The 27,547-nt window shown below is 41.6% G+C and overlaps 1 protein-coding gene across 3 annotated transcripts in view; it reads left to right on the top strand.

Moving 5' to 3' along the window:
* LOC131105506 (zinc finger protein 516-like) overlaps window positions 1-20,285 on the top strand; it is a 38,528-nt gene extending 18,243 nt beyond the window's left edge. For 2 of the 3 annotated variants that reach the window (XM_058053665.1, XM_058053666.1), the window contains exons 2-5: window positions 522-2,722; window positions 5,977-7,218; window positions 10,022-10,126; window positions 16,287-20,285. In XM_058053665.1, coding sequence (XP_057909648.1) covers window positions 982-2,722; window positions 5,977-7,218; window positions 10,022-10,126; window positions 16,287-16,522 — 3,324 coding nt within the window. In that variant the 5' untranslated portion in view covers window positions 522-981 and the 3' untranslated portion in view covers window positions 16,523-20,285. Of the gene's footprint in view, window positions 1-521; window positions 2,723-5,976; window positions 7,219-10,021; window positions 10,127-12,689; window positions 12,761-16,286 lie in introns of all 3 variants that reach the window. The other variant, XM_058053668.1, reaches the window with a different exon arrangement.
* Window positions 20,286-27,547: the final 7,262 nt, after the last annotated feature.

The raw sequence follows: 27,547 nt of genomic DNA, 5'->3' as shown, positions 1-27,547 counted from the left end.
TAACTACTTTAAGCTTTACTGAAGTATTACTAAACTATTAGTTTTTTTTATTAGTTTTTAGTTATTATGTTATTTTCGTAAAAAAATATGACTTTTTATCATGAAATCACAACTTTTTTCTTTAAATATTTTCACTGTGTTAACTTAAAATTACTGCCGACTTGCAGTTTTGCTGTTTTTGTAGTTTTAGTAGTTAAATAGTATGTTTTATAATGTGTCACCGGCCAATAAAAAAAACAGCCGTGGGCTGCAAAAGGCACCCAGACCGCACTTTGGACACCCGTACAGCGTACAAGCACATGGTATTCTGTACCTGTGCATTGAGATCCTGTTCTACTGTCAGTTACATAATCCTACATGTATCTACTTTTCCTAGTAAATGCTTGTGTAATGTAGATGAAGCTGCGACTCTTTGAAACAGATTTGCTTCACTAACATTATTGTTTTCTCTTTTTCCCCATCTCCTCCTCCTGCACCACTCCCTGTCTACCTCAATACCCCACTTTCTTTTTCATTCTCAGGTGGATGATAGAGATGGCCCTAAAGCTGCTGATACGTGTAAAATGTGAAGATGGAAGAGAGAGGCCAGTCATATGAATGAAGAAAGGAAGTGTGGAATAATAGTCTTTCCTGAAACGCTACCTGGAGAGATTACGATCTTAAAATGTCTCCTTCTTCAGAGATAATCGGACATCAGAAACAGCTTTGAATATCTAATGCATTTAGTTTTCTTACTAATCCATACGTACTTTTCATGGTATTATGGTACTTATAGTACATAGCATCACACATGCTGACATTGATAGATGAAGATGGCTAGATGGCATTGTTTTTTGTAGCAGTGCTAAAGGAGACTGAAAGCAGATGACATTTTAATGAATACAAAGGCCTTCTCGGCATGCTTGGATGTGCACGTGCAGATAGCAGTGGTTTGACATTTTAGTTCAAAGTCCAGGTGTGCTGGATAGTTTAAATCCCACGATGAATCCTAATGCGGAGGTGATGGAAATCCAAACAAGAAGTCAAAAGGAAAAGTTGACTCCAGTCAAAGCCAATTCCAAACACGATGTGGAGAGCGAGGATGACAAAATCCCAGGGTCTTACGACTGCAACGTTTGCGGACGGAGCTTCCCTTTCATGAGCTCTCTGTCACAGCATATGAGACGCCATACTGGCGCACGCCCTTATAAATGCCCCTACTGTGACCACAGGGCCTCTCAGAAAGGAAACCTCAAAGTTCACATACGCAGCCACAAACTGGGCACGCTCTCCAGCCACCACTCCAACAATGAACAAGAGGGAGGAGCAGAGGAGGAAGAGATGAGTGTTTCAGAGGGTCTTGATGGAGGCACAAGTCCAACCAAGAGCAGCTCTGCTTGTAACCGCATGATGAGTGGAGATGGTGCGGAAGATAGTCGCAGGAAAGTACCTGTGAGGAGCTTGAAAAGAGAGAAACCTGTAAGTGACCAGCGGCCTTACTGTTGCCGACTTTGCGGCTATGAGGCCCAGCGGGAGGACCAGCTCCTGAGCCACATCGAGAAGGTCCACATCACTGTTGACAAAGATGAGCAGATAAGTGTTAAGGAAGAAGTCGTAGCTGAACCGGATGTCCCGCAGCCTCAGTGTGATGGGACTTTTCCTTGTGAAACCTGCGGCCAGGTCTTCACGCAAGCCTGGTTCTTGAAGTCACACATGAAGAAACACGCAGGAATCCTGGACCATTGCTGTCGTATATGTGGAAGACGATTCCGTGAAGCTTGGTTTCTTAAATCCCACATGAAAACACACAACACACGATCACGCTCACGAGTAAAATCGGATTCCGCTGAGCATCCGGCCACCATAAATGATGTAGCACAGGATCCTGAAATTGTCAGCTCTGTTGCATCTGTCTATCAAATGTGCTCGAAATGTGGGAACTTGTTTGATAGCCGAGAGAGCTTGAGGGCCCATGATAAAGTCCACAGTCTCAGTCATGGAAAGAAATCTCAGAGCCGATCACCACCCATTGATGATGAGGACTCACCAGCTGTGAAAAAACGTTTGCTCGACTACTTAGGCCTTCAGCCATTTGCGGAAAAGGCTGATGATGATGTCAATAATAGGATACCGGGTCAAAGAATCCCTGAGCTTGATCCAGTTTGCAGCTACCAAGCCTGGCAGTTAGCTACTAAAGGTAAAGTCGTGGAACCAGTAGAGTGCAACAAGGCTTTCGGTGATGGAGGAAGTATCGGAGATGAAGATCTCGCCACAGCTGCTGCAGTGTTTGATGAGAGCAGCAGCTATGTCCTTCAAAGTCAAGAAAAACGCAGCTCAGTTCGCCGGAGCAGCTCCGGTTTGGGAAACCCGGTTTCATCCGGAGACCAGACACCAGAGAGCCTCAGTGATTCTGAGTACCGACCTTCATCTCGCCAGGAACGAAGACGGCCATCGCAGTCTCAAACTCCCTCCAAATCCAACGAGTGCTTTGAATGCGGGAAGATGTTCCGCAGTCGCCACCAGGTGATTGTCCACCAGCGCGTCCATAGAAAGGACGGAGGCAGGACGTCCGTCGAAGGCAAGGAAAGAACTGAGAATAAAGACCAGTGGGCCTCAACCAGTGACCCAGAATCTGGCTCCCCTGGCCGACCCTTGACCCCGGGTTACGGTGACTCTCCACCAGCCTCCACTCTCAGAGACCATGCATCCGAGATGGGAACTGCTAACTCGGGGGAGCTTGCAGGTTAGTAACTACTCACTAAGCAAAACACATTTTAAAACAGCTTAATAGAACTTCATGTCACGATTTGAACCTCCTGCTGTCACTGCCTTCAAAAAGTCACAACGTTTGCGCACGGCTCAACGTCGGCTCAGTAGTCCTACTGTATAAATATCATATGTCTGAGTGAATAGAAAATTGTTTAGTAAGCTTGATTACACACTTTGTTGGCAAATATGGTAATGCATTGGTAATAGTTCATTCATTCATTTTCTACCGCTTGTCCTCACGAGGGTCACGGGGGTGCTGGAGCCTATCCCACCTGTCTTCAGGCGAGAGGCGGGGTACACCCTGGACTGTTCGCCAGCCAATCACAGGGCACATATAGACAAACAACCATTCACACTCACATTCATACCTATGGACAATTTGGAGTCGCAAATTAACCTTTTTGGAATGTGGGAGAAAAAAAACGGAATACCCGGAGAAAACCCACGCATGCTTGGGGAGAACATGCAAACGCCACAGAGAGAAGGCCCTGGGAATTGAGCTCGGGTCTCCAACCACTCGACCACCGTGCAGCCGCATTGGTAATAGTGATTATGGTAATACTTGCTTTGAACGTGCTTATCCAATGACATTAAGGAACGTCACATTTAGCAATTATGAGGTCACTGATACTGGATAAAAGAGTCTTTTTTTGGTTGAGGTCAAGGCTTTCCTTTATTGTTCCACTTCAATCTTCAAATCTAAGCATGCCTTTATGGACGGTGCTTTGTACGCCGGGGCTCAGTCACGCTTTACTTCAAGCTAATATGGTGAAGCATGTCTCATTACCTTGGCAGCATAGCATCCAAAGCATGCGCTCCTAACTGTCACCTCAGCTTTGGTTATTTGTTTACCCTGTTCCTCAATCTGTGTGGAATCAGAACATGAGCCACCATGTGGCTGAAAGGCAAAACTACACAGGAGCCGTGGGTTTTTGTTGTTGTTGTTTTATAGAGTGCCGCAAACAAATATTGCTCTATAAAATCTGCTCAATAACTGTTCTTGGAAACGTGTACGGCAACGCAGCAATGAAATATAACATGTTCATTAAAACGCTGTGCCTTTTATTGGCACGTTAGTAGGGTCGAGGGCATTTTTCACATACCTATCATTTTTGTCATGTCCTTAACCAATAAACATTGCAGAGCAAAAACCGCGAACCTTGTCGATGCAAGGACAGACACCCCTTATCGTGAGGATAAACTGTTCCCAAGTAAAGCTTTCTCGTTATGGGACATGTGAACAATCTTTTCACCTTTTCAATCGTAACAATCTTTGCTGTTCATGCACAAATCTGCACTGTACCCGTAGCATGGTAGATTTGTTAACAGTGATTGTCCCTGGTCTTCCTTGCTCATACTGGCGATCAAAAATAGCAGCAACATCTCTTCAGGCATGATTGAGCTGTGAGCTATTTCAGGTCTTCCTGTCTCAGGAAACACCTCCTTTATTCCCCTGTATGTGAACAGAATTTTTATTGAGGTTTTGTTGCCATGTTTTAATGTATTGTTTCGTGGATTTTGTTTCTTCTGCAACATTTAATTACCATCGTTTGTTCTACATATTCAGTTTAATTTGATGATAAATGATAATGATGATACATTGAATACTGATGTACATATATAGTGACAAGAACAACAAAAGGCTTTTCCATAGAGGACATAAAATGCAGCACAACGTAATATTTCAAACAAAAATGGCTGCTTTGATAGTTAATATTGCTCTCAGTGATTTAACCATGGTATTGTTTTCATAGTTTCCATTGGTATTTAAGTTTAGTTATATGAACAGGATCATCTAAAAGGCCTCAGGCTCAAGACTATGTGTATGGAGTATTTACTCTAGGTATTCTGGTTTCCTCTCACAGTCGAAAAAAAATGCATTAGATTAGCATAGGATTCTAAATTTCCCATAGATGTGAATGTTTGTTTGCTCTTTAATTGTGATAGTCGATAATTGTCGATATTGTACCCCACCTTTCACCTAAAGTCATCTGGAATAAGCTTCAGTTTGCTTGAATAGCAAAAGCGAATAAATGAATGCGTTTCCAAACCATTAAATTATTTAAAGTAGCATGAAAAAAATAAAACGATCAGTGGTCAGATAAACAGTTAATCTGTGTAATCAATCTGGCTGCTCTGCTAATCATCCAATTTAGCTGCAGTTTTTTTGTATTTTTTTTTTACCTTGGCAGTGTGTGTTGGTTATTGCTGCCAAGAAGAAGTGAAATAAAAAACAGATGGTAACTTAGTAGTACTGTAGAAAGAGGAAATTGCTTTTGGGAGTTTGATCTGCACAATGCAACCTGTGTGTGTTTGTTAACGGCACATTATTGGGGTTTTACGCTTAACATATGCTATATTAGATACAACTACTACTAATTATTCCTATTCTCACAAGTCTAAATTACCATAAAGGTAGAGACAAGCTGCAGTGCTGTTGTCATTACAAAGATAGGGAGGCCATCTGGTGGAGAATCTTTAAAACTGCACATAAAATACATTTTATTATTACCTTATATTTAAAGAAACACTCGACCAGCCTCACTACAAATAATAAAATATTGTTTTAAAATAATGTAATGTAATAATCATGTAAAATATAATAATAAAAATATATAATAATAAATATAATAATAAAATATAAAAAATATATAATAATAATGTAAAATATTGTGATAACAATGTAATACAATAATATTACAATCAGCATCAATATGATTAGTGTGGATAAACAGTAAGTGAGTGGTTAAGTGTAAACAGGTCAATATTTTATTGACTTTCTGCACATAACATACATTTTATTATATCCTAATATTTAAGGAAACACTCGACTAGCCTCACTTTAGTAAAATATTGTTTAAAAATAATGTAATGTAATAATAATGTAAAATATAATAAAATAAATAAATACAATAATAAAATATAATAATAAAATGTCAAAATAAAAATCTAATAATAATGTAAAATATTGTGATAACAATGTAACACAATAATATTACAATCAGCATCAACATGATTAGTGTGGATAAACAGTAAGTGAGTGGTTAAGTGTAAACAGGTCAATATTTTATTGACTTTCTGTTGGAAAATAGCGGCACTTAGTGGTGAATTGGTTGTACTACAATAAAAAATCTAAAACTCCAGCCCAGATGGTGGTAGAAAATTCAAAAGTCTGAAGCAGACTATGTTGTTTTAATGAACCTTTGCTTTGTTCTTGCTCTTTTGCAGATGAGAAGCCTTACATCTGCAGCTTGTGTGACTTTGTTACCACTGAGTCCCAAACCTACTTGGCTCACGTCCGTGTCCAACATCCAGCTTCCTCCGCAGAAAACACAAGCCCCGTTTCCAGAGTCACCCCCGATGGTTATCCCAAGTTGAAGAAAGCCCTTTTGCAGGGGCTGACAAATGCTGAATCCCCTCCAGCTCACCCTTCCACTTGCTCCTCTCCACTTGATCCTGTCTTGACCCCTGTGGATTTATGTGTCAGAGCTGGGGGTCACAGAGGCAGAGCCCCCGTAACCGAAGACAAGAAATTCCTTCCAAACCACAAGTGTTCCTTCTGCTCCCATTCCACGCTCTATCCTGAGGTTCTGTGGATGCACCAGACGATTGCTCACCGCATGACAAGTAGTAGCTCCAATCTGGCACCAAAATGGGCGCTGAAAAACAACAACAAGGGGCCCAGAGACAGCTCGTTATCCTCAAGGAGGCGCACTGGCCCCCCACCAGTCTTGGGGGGTAAGGAATGTCCACCGCTGCCAACACTTGTACGTGCCCAACGTACACGGCCCCCGATGCAGGCTAGCGAGGTACGGAAAAAAAACAAGGCAGGTGATCATGCAGGTACAACACCTCCATCATCAATTACCCCCTCGCCGACGCTGTCGAGAGCCTCAACATCCGCCTCGAAATCTCACTGTGGGAGAGTCCCTCAGAATCAGCCTCCTCGCTTCAGACACAAAATGACTAGTTCCGCCAGAGGAAGCTCACAGTCATCCTCCAGCTCTGTTGAGAAGAGCCCCAGCACCAGTTCACATTCCCCGGCCCCATGCGCCAATTCCTCTACATCTTCCAGAAGGCCAGACCATTACGTGATGCCACAGGAGGGACTGGGATTCATGCTGTCTAGCAAGTATAGCGGTCAAGCAGAGTACAACCGAGCTGCAGGGTTCTCTCATCAGCCACTTACTAACTACCACAACGAGCAACGCATGAATGCTACGAGGCCGAGTGCCATCATCCATAGCTCCACAATGGGACAGAGCTACGGAGCATCGCAGGCACATGGCAGCATGCTGCACACTTATTCAGGTTCGTCTTCCTTCCCCGCAAAACCGAATGGAAATATGAAGCAGGAGACTCCAGAAACGCCAAACGACATCCTCGGCTTCTTAAAAAACTACAGTCCGCATGATCTGGCTGCGCTTTACCACCGCTGGGGTGCCTCGAATGGACTTTTGGATCCTAATGGTAAGGAGTCATTTTTTCTTGTTTTGTCTCAACAAACAACAACAACAACAAAAAGGCAGTTAATTTCTATGCCGCTGACTGATATTATATGTTAAGTGCTATTAATACTGGGTTAAACTTCACAGTGGTCAGAATCTATAAATAATGTGTTTACACTTTTGGATATCTGTATCAGGGTTCTCGTTATATACATTTTGGGGTGTCTACAATTTTAGGTGTTTGTGTGTACATGTGGGTACTACACATGCACAGGTGCACAAATGCACATTACGGGCACATATCCGCGAGCCTTATTGAAAAGTGTAGAATTGTTTACATGGAAAATACCAGTTACAATAGTTGACCCCCAACATAAAATATATTGAAATGAATGACAACCATTAACTAACAGGGGTTTGTAAATTTAGTTATCAAATGATAATATTCACATGCGCTCGCATGTGTGTGAGATATGTTAAAAGGCTGCGTATGAGCCAGCTTGTGTGTCCATATGTGCTTGTTTTTTTTCTCCGACGCAAAATAAGGCTACGTGTGTGTATTTATTTAATATATTTATTTTTCTGCGAAAGACGTGAGAGAACCTTTGGTGTGTTCAGGTCTGTGAGGCATGCCTCGTCTGTAGCTCCACTCTCCCAGAAAGCTGTCACAAACTGTTTAGGTCACGGCTCTGCCTGATGAGAGACTCACACAGATGCGAATGGGGAGAGGCCAAACAGAGCGAGAGGGAACATAAGAGGCAAAGAGAGAGACAGCGAGATGAGACAGAATAATTATCCCACCAGCTGCTTTGGAAATGGTCATTACCGAACACCAGCATTATTTGCCCATTTTTAGTTGTGTCTCTAAGGTCAAGTGGGGCTGCGTGGAGCTAGGGGTCAAAGACAACAGCCCCAGAGCAGACGCATGACATCACTGTCACCCGTCCAGGCACATATCGTCACCATCCGCCTTAGCCCTTTGAGTCACATGCTATAAAGTGACCTTTTTTGAGCAGCTGAGTCTTTCTCCCTTTTTTTTTTCTGCGGAATATGTGTATGTGCTTGTGTTTGTGTGCGCGCTTGGGCTTTTCATCCGGCTCTGTCTTGTCTTTCATTAGTGCATCAGTGAGAAGGGCTGGCAGGCCAAAGTAGAAGTGGAGTAACCAGAGGCCAGCCAGCAGTTTGGGTGCCAGAGACGCTCTCTGTCACCTCTCCTCCCCATATCTTACTGGTCCCATTTTCACCTCTTTTCTACTTATAAATATACACAAACTCGCATAACAAGTAAACAGAGGCTGAGGTTGAAAGTTGTTTTGATGCTTGGACGACCGTGCTACTTTAAGCTTCACTACCAAGCTCCCCAAAAGTACACCCCTAGACCTTTAAGACAGTTACGTATCAGACAGAGAGGCCACTGAAGTGCATCCAAAGTGTGCGTGTTGTCGAATAGATGCGCCATCTTTGCCTCTGCTGTCCACAAAAGCAATGATAACATTAATGTATAAAGTAAGTATAGCATTACTTTTAAATACTTTTACTTTTTAGCATATGACATTTTGTAGTTCAGGAGTATATTCAACAAGTTACAGCTTTTCCATACTCATCCCTGCGTTTTATATTACTTTAATATCGGGCATCATCATGTGTGTCTGTGTGCGTATACACTGACATTCCTTCATTAGAACAAACACACAAATATACACAACTCTTTAAACACATACAACGCATGCAGCAGGCACACACACACACACACACACACCTGACATGTGACACACGGGCAACGGAGCGGGCACATCACAGCCGGGGCGTTTTAATTGCCTGTAATTTATGCGGTGTGTGTGTCTGGCTGTCAGCTTGTGAGATGATGCTGTGTGACAGCTGCAGTCCAGCCCCTGGAGCTAGCAGCTCATAATGACACATTAGACATACTAATGATGCCTGCACTTGTCCACTACTCATCGCTGCCTACCTCCACCGCTGCAGCCGTGCTTCTGTGCGAATGTACATGCGATCGCTTTGTGCGCAGCACTGACCTTTAGGACTTCATTTGGCCTCAAACGCAGCAAAACACTTGAATTTATGAATTTATGAGGATGATGACCACCTTTTGTATTCTCTTTACAGAAATTATTCCTGATAAATTAGTGGAAAGTGAAAATAAAGTGAAGTAAAAGAAGTTCCTAACTTATTGAACTTCCTTTTTGTACATGTTTGGTGGCATTTATTATTCATTTATTTTCTATGCTGCTATATTTAGTGACATATTTTATTTTTTAAATATTACTTATGTTAGCATGTTGGCCACACAGTTAGCTTCATTGGCCACTCTAAGTTGTCCATAGGTATGAATGTGATTGTGAATGATTGTTTTCCTACATGTGCCCTGCAATTGGCTGGTTATCAGTCCAGAATTTACCCCGCCTCTCGCCCGAAGTCAGCTGGGATAGGCTCCAGAGGGCACATATAGACAAACAACCATTCACACTCACATTCATACCTATAGACAATTTGGAGTCGCCAATTAACCTAGCATGTTTTTGGAATGTGGGAGGAAACCGGAGTACCCGGAGAAAACCCACACATGCACATGGAGAACATGCAAACTCCACACAGAGATGGCCGAGGGTGGAATTGAACCCTGGTCGCCTAGCTGTGACGTCTGTGCGCTAACCACTCGACCGCCGTGCCGCCCCATCCTTACAAATGCAGAATTTTAATTCAGCTTACATGATTTGAGTGTATAGAAAATGACCTCTGAGATAGTAACTTAAAGCAACCGGAGCAACCCACTTGTGCTGATCCTGCATCTGCTTATGTGTCATCAGGGATGCTGAGGTCTCTCATGCAACAGGGACAACATTTCTGCCACGAGTGCGGGAAGAGTTTCAGTCAGCCCAGCCACCTGCGTACTCATATGAGGTCCCATACAGGTAAATAGCCCATTCTACTAAACTACACGCTAACACACAAAGGTTGCCACCATTGTAGTATCCTAGTAGAGCCTGCAGCCAAAAGGTTATATGCAATCCAATGCAGCGGTTACAGCAATCATAGACATAAACGACATCTAACAATATGGATTCGAAGTTGTAGTTTGTGGAGTTAGTCTAACATGCATGTTGTTGGTAATCATATAAAAAGTAAATTATATACACTCATGTTGAAAAAAATGAGGACACCCCCTTGGGGTACGGACGTAGAGGAAGAGTTGACACAACTGTGGTACTTGCAAGAATAGGACAACATGATTCTTCAATTTGTAAAATAACCCCCCCAGCTTGTAATTATTCATGTATTAGAACATTTTCAGTCATTCGCATGACACCTGCTCACACACATCATCGCCCTCTCAGCTATTTATCCACTCGGAGACAACTCCTATGAGTTATAGAGAATATATGCATGGAAGGATTTACACTCAACAATAAGTCATTGTCGGACTCTGTGCTACATTCCTGCATGTACCCAAATAAATCAAAACGGATCTTTTTTGTTCAGTTGAGTGTGACAGCCAGTCTGTGAGTCCTTCCTTGCCTTGGGCCGGGCAGCTGTCTCTATTTTTTAAACTGAAACGTTTTTTTTTCTTTCTTTACATACTGACCTGTGACAAATTGTATACATTATTAATCACATGTCAATTACAGAGATGAAACTGTTCGTTCTAATGAAAGAGGATAACATTTGTTCTCACCTGTCTCATGAGTCCATTAGCATGCATACCAGTACAATTTATTAAAAGAAATTCACTCGGGCTAAATGCACGTATACACAGATTAAAACAAAAACAGTGTTTTTTTTTTAAATCTGCCCACATTTGACTGCTCATAATAAAGCAACAGTTGGCATTCTAACACTTTAAAGTCAGTCAGAAGAGTGGAAATGAATAATGTTGGTAAGAGAATCATATGTTTATATAACATGAACCAAGGTGTATTGTTAAAATAACTATGGAATGAGGGCTTAGACGTGCTTGTGAACATTTGTGAAATATCTCAAGATACTAAGAGTTCTGTGTTTAACGCAGATGCAGTGTTCTCCACAAGTATTGGAACAGTGAGGCCAATTATTTTATTTTTGTTATTCCGCACATTCCAAATGGTTGTAGTTTGTTTGTCTTCTCTCAGATTCACCATTGCTTGCTTTTCATCCATAGACAGCCTCTGGTTTTCATGTTGTTTTGACCTCTAAATACCATCTTCTAAGTTGTACATCCAAACCAGATTTATGACCTCATTGTTTCAAAACTTCTGGAGGACACTCACATTGTGTTTATACAACTACAATTTAATTCTTGTTGCATCTTAATTTAATTCTTTACAATTCCACATGTATTCCTTTAATGTTAGATTTAGATTTATTTGCGTAATCGTGAATTAGCCTCGTAATTGTGTCATTTTGTTCTTGGATTTGTTTCTCCGTCATGTGGCCCGAACATTCCTTCATGCATGTTTGTTTATATACGGGGTGCTCACACTTCCTTAGCTTGCAAGCTGTTTTTAGTCTCAAAGATGTACCAACTACTATAAACACAGAGAATATACTATAGTATATATTCGCATGCATATGAGTGTTTTGAATGTACGTCTATAATCGAACATTAGCCTGTAATCAATATAATGGTATATATGTATATACATTGTATTGTCTTGGATTTTCCCATTTTCTACAATATTCCATTCGTTTTTCACCCCCGTGCTTCCTCCCACTTGATCTTCCCACCTCATCCCTCTCAAAATGGAATTATCATTTTCTCGCTACCTATTTCCAAAGTTCCCCTTCCTTTGGCCTTGCTATTCTCTTCCCTTCCCTCAGATTTCCCATGCTTGTATGGCTCCTCCCACTTTCTACTCCTTCACTTGTCCCCGCCTCATCTCCTTCCTCTCTTCCCTGTCCTGTCACGTCCATCATGTGAGAATGAAGCGATCACAGCAGACAGTGAGATAAATAGCTTCTTTACGGAGAGTGTGAATGATATGTGGCACCGCCAGTGATTGTAAGCGACAGAGGCCAAATGGTAAGTGATGCAAAGCTCAGCATCCCCTAAGCCCCGATAACACACACGCACAGACAGCGCATTAACACACACTCACGCCCATCCACGGGCTCTGTAAACACTCGCCAAGACTGTAATTAATGTTGTCACCGACGATTGTCCTCAGCGTGGACGTGCGCACGCCGAAAAGGCCAGCCACCCCGAGGCCTCTATTAACATGCGTCATATTAAATCACTGACTTGGCTCCACCAAGTTCCATCGCCATCATCATCACCATCATCATCGCCTTCACCACCGCCATTATCATTACTGCCAGCCTCCTTCCATTTCGCTGGTTGTGAAAGCCACTTGGCATTGTATGGCTGGTGGCAGAAGGGGAAAACAAAATGCTTATGTGGGTCTTGGTAGAGCTTTTAACCAAATGCCCCCCCCCCCCACCCCTTCCTCTTCCACCTCTCCCACCTCTCCCACCCCCGTTTTCCTCCTTCTCCCCTCACAGTTGGGTTTGATTTAAATGGACTCCACAGAGGTACTGATGCTCACACCACCGCTTCTGAAGTTCCCAAACAAGTATGTGGCACAACGGCTAATCACTCAGCACCACCATTGCTTCTGCATGCGTGTGTGGTGTTCTTTGTGTTGCACGTGTCTTGCATGTTGTGTAACGCTGTCGACCTCTACACCACCCTCAAGCCCGCTTATGGTGTTTTCTCTTCCACACAATGTGCACCTGGCGTTAGCACATGTCATCCTCAAGTCAGATTTCACACATAGGGAATCGTATCTGACCCTAGAAAGCACACATGGGGAGGATTCTGGAGCTCAATGTAATTTCATAATTACAACAGTAACCTTTATTGCAAATGTTGATCTGAAATCAAATAACATCAGCGTCGAATCATATGAATTTCTCCCAGTTTTCCACCATTTGTTGTTGGTCCCTGATGTATTATATAATTATTCTATTATTAATAATATAATATAATATAATATAATATAATATAATATAATATAATATAATATAATATAATATAATATAATATAATATAATATAATATAATATAATATAATATAATATAATGATTATTAGTATCATATCATTTTTATTTTATTATTTGTATTATTTTTATTTTATTATTTTATTATTGTCTTTTGGGCACAAGAAAGTGGCAACATACTTAAAATGTACGGTATTTAAAAGATAGTTTCATGTGAATATGTATTTATTTTCATTTCTTAGTGGATAGCATTGTTTTTTTAATCAATTTCTTCCAAATCTTTTAATATTTTTATTATTAATTTATTCTTCATTTAACTACGTAACATTATACTCACATTTCATTCATCAGCCACACCAATAGTCACCCCGTAATCAATCAAGCTGTATTTTTATGTACCAATAATTACTATATTAGACTCATAATAAATCAGCATCACAAGCTAATCAAGTTTATCTTTCAAAATTTTAATGACATGTTACACTTTTACGCGTGCTGCGTAATAAATCATCAGAGTAAGATTTATCGTGCACCGCAGTCAAAGGTGGAGACAATAAATAAAATCCTGCGTATTATCAGAGTACACATATGCAAAACATCTCAGCCTTCCATCCATTACTGCCCGGCCTTAGTTTCCCCAGTCAGTCACAAAGACAAGAATTGAGGCCGAGTTGGGAAGCAGAAGTAAATCTGCTCTGCTTTGACATTCGCTTGTACACGCCGCAACCTCAACTTTATTAATCACGTGGATACACACACCCCACATGACTGAGATTTACCGCATGCTATATGAATGATGGGAGCAGGCGTCTGGCGGAGGGGTCCAATTAGATGCAGTGTTGACGCTGCTTTACGGTGACGATAACCTTTAGTATAATGTAGTGCAGCAGTCCCGTCAGCCATGTCTCCTCACAGGGCGATGTCGCCCAGGTACTCGCTTTCCTCTCACGTCTAATACTCACCTTCTTTTCCAGCTGTTTTATTATTTCCCTTTATGATTAATTATACCTATTTTGTTGTTATCGCTCTCTTCCTCAAACACCCCCTTTCTTTCTCTCTGTTGTGCTTCTGATGATGTATGATAACAGCTATATTTCCCTGTGTCTTCTTCAGGGAAAATGGCGGGGGCAGGGCACGGGGAGTCATTTGTTTTCCCGCTTTGATATTCTTCCATTCATCAAAATGATAATTAGGTGCAATTAAATGGCAATCTCATTTGTTTTGTTCAGGTGTGAGATGAGCATTTTTTATTATTCTTTTTTTTTTTTTTTTGCTGAGGTCTGTTATCTGTCCCATTGTAGGTCAGTCTAATTAGAAGATATATGCACGTGTGTGTGCGTGTGTGCGTGTACGGGGCACAGGGTGGCTAAGTTGATTGAGTGAAGTGCATGGAGATAAAACTAGGACTGTTTGGACGGGAATATGTGGCTTACTTGTGTAGAATTCGGGAAGAAAGGGGCTGTTCTGGCATGTGAAGCAATATCATGGAATTAAAACCTGCACTATACAGTCAAAAGTATTTCAACGCACCTATTAACGAATACATCAATAAATAAAGTATTTGTCCGAACACTTTAGGGAAGGACCTTTCTGTTCCAGTATGATGAAAGCAAGATTCATACAGGTGGTGTGTCGGATCTTATACCTAAATTATACTTGAATTAAGTCCCAAGTCGCTCACATTGAAGATACAGCAATAGAAAAATTAAAGGGTACCAACTATCCTTTTTTCTGTCCTTTTTTCTGATTATTAATGTTGCTACAATTTCATATTCTCTTCTTAAACGACGCTGACAGGTCAGACAATGAGGTTTGTACATTTGAAAGTTCTGCACTGAGTTTTACTGCTGCCACTGCAACCCAGACTGCCTTTTATGGGCATGCCCATGCACAAGCTGTGTGTGCATAGAGTGTGCATACTCATACACAGGCGTAGTGGGCTCGACATGCCTGGAGGTGCGTTGGGGGTGGAGTAAATCACACGGATCGTTTGTGCGGGAGGCAGCAAATCCAGGGAGGTGCAGAGTCTGGAAGATCTAGAAAGGTTTTTTTTTTTTATTGGGAGCTGGACATAGAAGAGGGAGGAGAAGTAATAAAATGATAAATTGGACCATGGTGCTTAGATTTCACTGTCACTTTCATAGGAGCAGATGATGGTTATCCTTAATGATGGCCGTGTTAGTCGAACATGCTGCCGGTGTCGCCTCTCTCTGAGCTCTGATGTGCATTGTCACTTCCATGATTTTCTTTTCCGTGGCGTATTTCCACGCGTATTAGCTTGCCTTATGGTTGGGAGACTTTATGAAGTGGAAAAAGTTAATTAACTTCATTTTTTTAACCGATGAATTAAGCACTGTTATTCACTTTGTGTCGCTTTCGAATGAGGCGTTCACTGTTTCCAGTCCAGTCGCAGTATGCAAGATGAGTATTCACTGCATTTGCTGAGTGTGCTGAAACTACAGTATTTCTGGAGCATGTCCAGTGTTCACGGACCACCTGTATACCGTAGGCATGCTTGGATGACTTCGATGTGGAAGGACTTGCCTTGCTAACATCCCATAAAACACCTGCAGGGTCTTGAGACACATGCTAACTCGCAAACTAGAGAGCTAGCGACCTAAACGGTAGCCTTCAAGTTATTTCCTTTAAACTTAAATAGACAAAAACTTACCACTTCCACACTTATAGGGAGGATAACTATTAACAGTTATTTAACTTTTAACATGAACATTAATCAAATGTAATAATTTTTTCTGGGTACATGATACCATATAGCATCCATATCAAACTTGCGCGGGGCCTCAAACTAGTGTCCTGCGGGCCACATTTGGCCCACGGGCCGCGTGTTTGAGACCCCTGCTTTAGATGTAATGCGGAGGTGTCCCAATAGTTTGGTCCATATCGCGTGCATAAAGTGTCCCTTCTTCCTGTTAAATGTGTCTTATGCTGCTCTTTCCTCCCCATTTTATTTCCACTGTGCCGTCTCATCTGTGGCATACACGCTTGATGTCATGTCACCAAATCCCTTGTCGCCACCACATGACCTTTGAAATGTTCTGTTTCTGTGTCTCTTTTGTTTTTATTTATTTTTTATCAAGGGGAGAGGCCTTTCTGCTGCCAGCTCTGCCCATACAGAGCCTCTCAGAAAGGGAACCTGAAGACACACGTCCAAAGTGTCCACCACATGCCTTTCGACAACAGCCAGTACCCAGACTCAAGGATCTCGTTACCAAGCTCTGAGGAGCGAGGAGCTGTCAGACCACCACCGACACCACAAGAACATCTTAGGTCCTGTCATGGACCTGGGTCTGACTCCAGACCAGTCAGGGACTGAAACACCTGAGGACTTGATGAACTTTACAGCTTGTAGGTGACAATGTGAAACATTTTCTCCATCCTTGAACATCCTTTAATGAGAGTTTTGTATATTTTTTGTAGTTTGAGGGAGATGTTTTATAATCCAAACATGGAAAATATTCCTCTACAATACAATCGGTACAGTACAGTCCTGGACACATACAGTATGAGAATGTATCTCAATGTGCAGTAAAATGAAGAGTTTGTCAGCTCGAAAAGTATTGCAGGACTCCGAAACTTGATGCTCCGATTCTCAAAAATGAAGATTGTGTTTAATTTATATGTTGCCCTTGACCAATCCTATACTGTCCTACAATGGAGAGTCCTACCGCAACGACTAAGGCGGCATCAAACATGCTTAAAAATGACTGGTGATTATTTGATTATCAATATAGAGGCCGATAAATGTTCTGTGGATTGTATAATTGATTAATCGACTAATCATAGCAGCTATAAAGAGTTTGTCTTCAGGCCTGGAAGCCATTAAAATGCCTCTGTGTGTGTGTGTGTGTGTGTGTGTGTCAGCATACACAAATGCGTTAAAGTCACTTGGCTCCACTCTTTAAGTGCGGTCTTAGGAGTGACCACTCTGAGGGGGAATGATTAGAGGCAGGGAGGTGAGATTAGTGGGAGAGAGAAAGATGTGTCTGCACTAATGCTCATTAAAAAGAGTTGCGTTTTAATAGCCATTATAAATGAGTGTACCATTTTTATGGTCATACAATTATTGTCAATTGAAGAGGAAGGGGGCTGAGTGCCGGCAGTTTCCATCTATATAACTCCTTTATATTACTGAGCCTTTCTCATACTGACACTTTGACTTTGATTTACGCTGCAAACTTGCAGTTGGAGAAGCATGAAGTCTCAGATAGGAATTGCACAAATTACAGTCCAGCTTGTGCACTTTTGGTGGCAAATAGAATCCTGTTAATGCTTGCCAGTGTGATTGCTCTCTGCTAAGTGACACTAAGATGTCAAAAGCGGAGAGATGGGCTATAGTCAGCATCATTAGGGATTTTAGACATGTTTTTTTTTTTTTTTACTGGAAAGAAATGTACTTCTTTATCACATAGAGTTACTGCATCCCCTTTAAAATGACGATATTCACCAGGTACATTGTGGTTTCACGATTATTCCTAGTATTTTGACGGTACACACAGAGAAGAAAGGGCATTCGGCATAAAACTAAGACAAAAAAATCTCAAAGTGATGTTTTCTTGATTACGGTCTTAATATGGTCAACTACCATGACCGCTGCACAGTAGCAATACAGTTGATCAATATCCAAAATAATCATTCATTCATTTTCTACCGCAGCCTATCCGGAGTCTAACCTGGACTGGTGGCCAGCCAATCACAGGGCACATATAGTCAAACAACCATTCACACTCACATTCATACCTATGGACAATTTGGAGTCGCTAATTAACTTAGCATGTTTTTGGAGTACCCAGAAAAAAACCCACGCATGCACGGGGAGAACATGCAAACTCCACACAGAGATGGCCGAGAGTGGGATTGAACTCGGGTCTCCTGTGAGGTCTGCGCACTAACCACTCATCCGCCGTGCAGCCCTCCAGAATAATATGTTTATTATTATTATTATTGAATGATTTGTAGTTTAGGATTATAAGAGTTCAAAAGAAAGCACCATATTTTCTGGACTATAAGTCGCTCCGGAGTATAAGTCGCACAAGGCCAAAAATGCATAATTAGGTATAAAAAAACATACATAAGTCACACTGGAGTATAAATCGCATTTTTTGCGGGTAATTTATTTTACAAACTTGACCAAAACAGACATCATGTCCTCTTGGAAGGCAAGTTCTAACAATAATAAAATAATAGAGAACAGGCTGAATAGGTGTAAGATATGCTAACACAATGCTTATTCAGCTACACAAAAATAAACATGAACACAAAAGGTGTCCAGTGTTTATGTAACATAAACACTTTTTTTCATTTATAAGTCGCTCTGGAGTATAAGTCGCAGGAACAGCCAACCTATGAAAAAAAGTGTGACTTATAGTCCGGAAAATAGAGTAATCAGCGGTCAAAAGTTATGGTATAGTATTGTATGCCTTCTTGGCCCCGTAGCGGGACATTAAACCAGGGTCTCAGGACGATACACAAGTCTTTTGATACCCATTCTGTGTTTCAGCCATGCCACTAAATAATGACATAAACCCCTTTGAGCCGTAACATATACATGTGCATGTGATTGTTTCCAACCTAAAAATACTTACTAACATAAATATTAACATCCACGCTCTGCAGCCCCTCCTTATACAAACTGTAGTAAACGACATCCTTTTCAATGGGGGTTAAAATGAATTCTTTTGTGTCTTCTACTTGGGTTTGTGTTCTCAGCAACACCTGAACCGAGTAAACCATGCCTCAACACTTCGAGTGGAAGGAGAGCATCACACTTGTCAGGGATATACAGGAAGTGGCGGGTTCATTTTTTGCACGCATGGACGATTCAAAGCAGTTAACAGAGAATTAGACTATAAGTCAATTTTGGAACCTCAGTCGTTTTGAATGAGCGACGGATGTAACGGATGTAACGGATGTAACGGCCGCTGGTTGTTGACATATGCATACAATATGGTGTGCTTGGATATGCCTAATGATACACAAATGTGTGTCTTGAAGTTGGTGAAAATACTTGAAAAAAATGGATATTCTAGCCTTGTAGTGTAGTGTAGTACTAATTCATACGTTGTACAGAATTCCCTTTAAGATGACGCTCCTCGGTTAGGAATTTGTACTCCGAAGTGTGACTTAGAAAAAGTGAGCAACAGCCGCGGAGTGAGTGTAATATAAACTATGTATGCGTAATCCACTCGTACCAAACCATTTATATACAGCGGTAGAAACCAAATGGCATTACTAGTGCACTTAGACTAGATTCCTGCTTTAAACTTTCTGCTCAATTCTAGCCAAGGTTACGTTGAGAATGTTTTTTTTTTTTTTTTAACGTTGCCAGCTAATACAATTCAATGTCAGTTTGGCTTTAGAGGCTTTTTGCATAGATTTTAATGACGGATAGTTTTTTTGTACTGCTTTTTAGTTTCCTCGGGGAAAGTTTGACAAGTTGAGGTGCAGCACTGCTTATTTTTCATGAAGATGTAAGAGCTTGTTTTTAGTCTTTCTCTTTGCTAAATTGTAGGATTTTTGTCATTAACTCGCCGTGTCTGGCCTCCCACTGGGACTGTTTCCTTTTTTTTCTTATGTCGGGGGTTTATCACTTATTTTAAGTTGTATTTTTTTTGTGTGTGTGTGAGCTTTTTATTTGTGATGAACTTGATGATTAATGTACCTTAGAAGACCTTATTATTCCAAGTGTATTGGTTGAAATCTGTATTTATTATCACTTCAAAAAGGACACAAGGACAGAGGCAGGACAGGTGCATTTGGTAATTTTGATTTTCTGGGTCATTATTTTTATTTTTACTGTGTCGTTTCAAGCCAGCAAGCTGATGTGAAAGCTCTACCTCGTCTGAGCCATTCTCAGTTCTGTTATACTTTTGTAAATCATGTCATGTCCACAATAAAGACACACAAAATGGAAAGTTTTGGCACCGTGTCTTCTGGTTGTCCTTGCTTGTTTTATTTGTGCCTCCGCCACTGTCACTGAACACATCCGCACTTAGAATAAACAGGTTTCTGATTTTTTGTTCTCCCCCCCCCACCCTTTCTCACCTACCTGGTGTGAACTTTACCGAGAACCCTGCAGAGCGGCATCTCTGCATACTGACAAATGACATAGCATCTTTTGTACCGTGCTTTGTTGCTCACAATGCTGCTTGTTGCCGCGAGCACTCCCTGTCATCAGCTGAGCACGTTTTACCAAGCCTCGTCTACAATGACAAATATTGAATCATGAACTGCAATCTTTGAATTCCTCTCCTGCCTCTATTTAATACTTTTAACCATATAATAATAATATAATATAATAATAATATAATATAATAATATATAAAATAATATAATAATATAACACATATGTACAGGAAATTATGACATTTAAGACAGTGTTCCTCTTTTGGAGTTGACATTGACATGACCTTATCCCAGTGCATACTATGCAATGAATACCCAACCCTACTTCAGGGGAACCTTGGTTTTCGTCATAATTAATCCATTCCAAAAGGTCAAAGCAATTTTTCTCACAAGAAATCATCCATCCAACCATCCATTTTTGTGTTAATCCTAAACACAAATTACACACCCACATTGATGATTCAAGGACTCCTCAGCCAGAATCTGTCTATAGTGTCCCAACTTAAAGAACTACTGTCCATTTTTCCCAGAGACTTTGGCTTTGTCTTTGGCTGTAGGATAAGTGAAATTGTGTACGAAATCCGGGACATTTTTTTTGCAATAATTATCTAGGGTGTACGAAAACTGAGGTTCCACTGTACTTTTAAAACGGGCACTGACCTTGGTTTTCGTCATAATTAATCCATTCCAAAAGGTCAGATGAAAATCAAAGCAATTTTATCTCACAAGAAATCATCCATCCAACCATCCATTTTTATGTTCATCCTAAACACAAACTCCACACCCACATTGATGATTGAAGGACTCCTCAGCCAGAATCTGTCTATAGTGTCCCAACTGTTAAAGAACTACTGTCCATTGTTCAAAGAGACTGTGTCTTTGGCTAAGGATAAGTGAGATTGTGTACGAAATCTGGGACACTTTTTTGCAATAATTATCTAGGGTGTACGAAAACTGAGGTTCCACTGTACTTTTAAAACGGGTACTGATCTTGGTTTTCGCCATTCCAAAAGGTCAAAGCAATTTTTCTCACAAGAAATCATGCATCCAACCATCCATTTTTGTGTTCATCCTAAACACATAAACTACACACCCGCATTGATGATTCAAGGACTCTTTGGCCAGAATCTGCCTATAGTGTCCCGACTGTTCATGACTGTCATAACTGTTATGACTGTTCGTCATAATTAATCCATTCCAAAAGGTCAAAGCATTTTTTCTCACAAGAAATCATCCATCCATCCAACCATCCATTTTTGTGTTCATCCTAAACACATAAACTACACACCCACTTTGGCCAGAATCTGTCTATAGTGTCCCAACTGTTAAAGAACTACTGTCCATTCTTCACAGAGACTGTGTCTTTGGCTGTAGGATAAGTGAGATTGTGTACAAAATCCGGGACATTTTTGCAATAATTATCGAGGGTGTACGAAAACTGAGGTTCCACTGTACTTTTAAAACGGGCACCGACCGAGTGTCATGCATTTACCTCACGCACTCCTCAGTCTAGCCTACCTGCAAACTGGGCTAAAAGTAGCCATGACTGGAGTAGATGAGGTGAAAACACAAGACCAAAGCCATCCTGCATGCTGTTCCCTTTCATAGCATGTGACACATCTGATGGATGCGGACTTTGATGTTGACCCAGGCCCGTTGGCACCTTGAAGTCCATGTGTGGCCGTGCGGTTGAAGTGGGGCTGCCATGCAGCGGTGATGAGAAACACTCAGCCTTCAACTGTGAAGGACCACATAGGGATTTGTTGCTACTTTGCCAGTCTCTTTCATGTACTGTCTACATACACCATCTGTCTGTCGGCTTGAGTGACGGCAGAGTGACGGGTTCCCTCTGAGAACATGGCACATAACGCTAATGCCAGGCAGGCCCACGGGCTGAGAAAAGACTGCAGCTGCCCGTCACTCTTTCCAACCTCATCAGTCACTGTGACGGCCCTGAGCTCTCTGAAACCTGTTGGCTGACATCTCCTCCCTCCGTCACACAATTCGGTGAAATAAAATGACTGACTGACGTGGAAAATATGCCAAATGTCAGCCAGCTATGGATGTGATAGGTAGATGTGTTGGACAAAAGAGTCCTTCGTGTGCTGCTGTTGTTGTCGGGGTTTTAAAAGTGTTAACCCAGAATACGGTCGGGGACTCATCCATCTCTGAAAAACTGATCCTCGAGAGCCTATTTTCTGGAGATTTTTCAGAGTTTGAAAAAGGTGCACCTCCCCTGAGGCTGTCCCAGGGGAGGCCCACCTCACACTGCGAAAACCCTGGTTGTAAAGGTATCACTACAGGGACATTTCTCATGCCTGCCCCCCCCCCCCTTATAGAAAACTAGCAAACATACAGCAGAACCTCTAATGCGAGGTGACCCTTCCACGGGCACCATGTTGCCTCCCACAACCGCATGAGGCGCCCACAAGCTTGCTTTTCATTCAGGTTTTCAGTTCATTTTAAACTATATTAGGAAAGCAGGAAGTGAACAAATGTAAAAGTACCAGATGGAGGGGTAGGATTTAATAGGGGTAGGACTTCCTACTCCTTTTGGACATGTGGAACTGTGAAATGATTATATGATGCATTCAATTGTAATCTGATGCATGTTTAAATGAAATAAAACCATTACCATTTTCAGTTCAGTTCTACTAAAACAAGCAAATTGGGTTTATTAGTTCATTTTGAGACCACTGCTAAAATGTCTTCTAAAACCTTAGTCGAACTTGTCTAAAGTCCAACATTCCTTAGTCATATAGTTTGGAATTCAAGGTTTAAATTGTTGTCATGCGTGATGTCAGTCGGATGACAGATGAAGGAGGCAACCTGAAATGTTTATTTATTTGCATTATTGAAACGTTTCCTGTATATACGTCACCTGTACACCTGCAAAAACATCTTATCTTAGTATGCATGCCAGGACATCACATCACACTGCATGGAGACCCAGCCGAGCTGACATGCCATGGCTGAAACACATGATCCTCTCCTTGGGTGTGGAAGTGGTAAGTTTTTGGATTTGTCCTTATTGACTGAAACACTTTTTTTTACATTTAGCCTAAGTAAATTGGATAGGCTAGCTCCATAGCCAAGCGGCAGTCGTCCTTGAAGTAATCCTGTACCCTGTGCAATGTAATATAAGCAAAAATAATAGAGTTTAAAAGTGACTATAGGGTGTGATTTTATATCTATACAGCACTAATAATGTAGTACAAAAATATAATATATGTATTAAATAAATTCATTCAAGGAGAATGAATGTAAACTTATAAAAACAACTTATAAATTGCAAATTTTTGTTACAGTTTCAGCCTGAATATTTTTTTTTTTTACTATTTCCATACTTTTCTAGTGTATAAATAATACTGTATTCTTCCCCATCCTACTGTCTCCTTTTCATATTCTGATCAATACAGCAATTAATTGATGCTCTCACATATATTGCATTTATTTTGCAAGGGGGAAAAAAAACACTTGTTGTATTATCAAGAGTTGCGGTGCAGCACGACAGTCAATGATGTCGACCAGCCACCAGGGAGCACTATGTCTCTCCAGTGTCCGCTGATCGCCTTTCCTCAGGAGTACAAGGCTAACACAGAAGACCAAATGGTACTTGAACACATGCGATGGCTACAGCAGCACGGCTTGTGGAGGGGCAAATACATCTAAAAACACTACAGCGTATATCGCCGTGTAACGGCCTTGACAACGCAGCTCCTGCCCGAGAGTCGGACTCCTCTGCATTTTCCAGGCAAAAGGCCAAACACATTTACAACACTTCAAGTATCCGCAACACAAAAACGCCCTCTCTGCTGTGAAATATGTAAATATTGCACTAATCAAAGGGTTGTGGAATCGCCAAATGCCACAGAAAGGTTATGACCCGGAGCCTGTGCTAATAGGGGAGCGAAAAAAGGGGGGGGGGTTGGGATAGTAGGCATGAAGGGAGGGCTCGGGGGTTGACTTGTTGTGGTGGGCAGTAGGAGGAGGAGGAGGAGGGTGCGCGGGGAGGTGCAGAGGAGTGACAGCTACCACAGGCGTTTCTCCTGCCTGAGGAGGACCTTCACTTGCTGACCTCCGCCGCCTGCACTCCAACGCTCTGACAGTAATGAACAGGAAGGGGCTGTTTATGCATATCAAATGTTATTTACTCTCTCACAGTCAAGTGTAGCCACAGAGGAAAGAACGAGGACGACACAATAAGCGAGCCGTTCCCAAAGACCGTGGGCTGCCATTAGAACAATATGGACCCCGATGCAGAGGCCGCGCTGGTGCGCCGAGGTTAATTTATCCATCCTAATGAATTACATGGAATTGTTTGGTGGGGATTTTTTTGGCTAGGCTCTTTTTTAAAATGCCGCATTTAGCCACGTTTACATGAGGAGTTTTTCTCTTTCCGAATGACCTTTCCGAAAGCAATGGTATACATGGAAAGGAATATTCCAATCACGTGTCTACATGCGCCGCTATAATCAACCAGAATAGTCAATGGGGCATGCCCAGTAAAGCGTAAACACCAACATCACGTGATACCGACTTCCTCGAGTTTTTCTTTCACTTGTCTTGAAATTTAGTTTGAATTTTTGCAGCAGTCCAATGCCGATTGCTCGCCTCCATTTTTTCAAATCGAAGAACGTCTCGATCTGCATCTTACGTCATATCTCAGCATTCGCTGAAAGAACGCAACACGGGAACAGGAAAAGAAAAACTTCATTCATTTTCTACCGCTTTTCCTCACGAGGGTCACAGGGGGTGCTGGAGCCCATTCCAGCTGTCCTCGGGCGAGAGGCGGGGTACACGCTTGACCGGTCGCCAGCCAATCACAGGGCACATATACTAGACAAACAACCATTCACACTCACATTCATACCGATGGACAATTTTCATTCATTCATTCATTTTCTACCGCTTTTCCTCACGAGGGTGACAGGGGGTGCTGGAGCCTATCCCAGCCGTCTTCGGGCAAGAGGCGGGGTACACCCATGACCGGTCGCCAGCCAATCACAGGGCACATATAGACAAACAACCATTCACACTCACATTCATACCTATGGACAATTTGGAGTCGCTAATTAACCTAGCATGTTTTTGGAATGTGGGAGGAAACCGGAGTACCCGGAGAAAACCCACGCATGCACGGGGGAGAACATGCAAACTCCATACAGACATGGCCGAGGGTGGAATCGAACCCTGGTTCTCCTAGCTGTGAGTTCTGCGCGCTAACCACTCGACCGAAACTGGACTTGTGAACGGCGTATAGAAGGGTTCAGATTCTGTTCCACAGATGGCGCTAATGCAATGTGCCAACCGCCAATAAACAACAGAAGAAGAAAAACACCACGAAGAAGAACGCAGTCTGACAACTTTCCGATTGAGCGGGTACAAGATACCTCAATCGGATTGGGGAAAGGAATATTCCACCCCTGGGAATCTGATTATATATTCATTCGGATTGGCACTGAGGTGTATACAAAGGTTCGATTCTTGCCGTTTGAACAAATAACCCGAACGGAATTGGAATATTTGGGTCCATGTAAACGTGGCTACTGTTTGGTAGCAACTTGACAACCAAGCGCTCCTACTATCTATTTACTTCAAGTCTCCAAACAAAGGCTTATATCCGGAGACAGAATCAAGAGGATGCGAACACACACTCCAGTCATGTAATATATTTTAAGCAGGATTAATTCTTCTCCACATTGACATGATTGGTCTTAAATAGCACAAACCTCAAAGCCAGAGGGAGGAAAAGCCTGAGCGGAATTATTCAAGGGAATGACGTCGGACGACAAGCTCAAGAACATAACCTTGAGCGGGAACAATGAAGAATCAGCCGCCAGAAAACGTTTGTGTTTTGCCGAGCCTGCGTGTCATCGCCATCGCTTTACGGCTCAGCTTCATTTCCCATCAGCCCTTGTGAGAATTAAGTTGGATCTTAAGTATGTAAATGAGAACCTATTCTGTGGCCCCCGCCCTCTCTTTATAGGAATCCCAGGACAGACCATGACATTTAACATCGCCTCCTCTAATTTGTGCTTAATAGCCAAAAAGTGATTAGAATTAACATTAATGACATTTCATATGTCTCCCCTTCTCCATTCATTAGCCCTCGCCGCCGCCGCCGCCACCACCGCCGCCGCTGCTGAGACTTAACTTAATGCCGCTTCCTAAAGCTGACTCTTTCTGCACTTTACGGCTCCTTCTCAAGAGAACAACAAGCAAGGACACTTAAAAGGGGAGGGGGGCGGTGATCGCGGGGTGTCATAAAGCTTTTAAATTGGGAATCTATTCTATCGGTCACACCCTCTTTACCAATTGACATAAGCGTCGCTGCAGATTAAGAAAAAAGACGAGCGGGGGCATTTTTATCACTCTCGTTGTGTTCTTGGGAAACAATTGCTGTCGAAAAATCTTCAGCTCTTCTCGTCCTCCACTCGTTTGAATCTCTGCTCTCCTCGGCATAGGCAAATCATAGCAGATAACGCAAGTGCTAGCATTCTGTTATCATTACACTTCATTATTGTGTGGAACATTTGCATTGTGTTGCAATCAAAGGACGCTTTCTGCAAACTCTGAGGTAATTAGGGTCCCCCACCTTGGTCAAGGACAGGATGCTTTGCTTTATTATATATTTTTTAGCAGGTCACATGGACCCGCCGAGCTCGGTGACAAAGGTCGCTCAGTATGATGTTCGCTGTTGTTGTTGTTGTTGTTGGTGTAATTTATTTTGTTTAAAGAGGGAATGGAACCGAGCAGGATGTTGTGGAGTAAACCTTGACTAATGCACGTTGCATCATAATTACCGCCGCCAAAGAGGTTATGTTTTCATCACTGTTTCATCAATGTTAATTAGCAGATTTTTTTTTTTTTTTTTTTTACCATTAGCAAAAAACATTCTCATTTATTCCGAGTCTAATTTCAGTTATTGCATGTATTTATACATTACACAATGTTTCTGTCACTTTTTAATTGTGGAATTTATTTATTTAGCAATTTATCCACACTAAAAAAAAAACTACTCTTTTGAGTATATCTAATAAATAAATAAATGAAACAAAATAAAAATAATAAAATTAAATAAAAAATTATAAAATAAATAATAAAATAAACAAATGAAAAAAGGAAGATCTGTTTGATTTTTTGTGATCCAGAAATAACTCAAATGTGCATTTATTGTTTGGCATATGTTATTTATGATTTTTTTTTTTACTAT

Source organism: Doryrhamphus excisus, chromosome 17 (assembly GCF_030265055.1).
Source record: "Doryrhamphus excisus isolate RoL2022-K1 chromosome 17, RoL_Dexc_1.0, whole genome shotgun sequence".
In the NCBI taxonomy this organism is placed as follows: Eukaryota; Metazoa; Chordata; class Actinopteri; order Syngnathiformes; family Syngnathidae; genus Doryrhamphus; species Doryrhamphus excisus.
The sequence above is the reverse complement of the archived record's forward strand: the minus strand, read 5'-3'. Positions and strand labels throughout refer to the sequence as shown.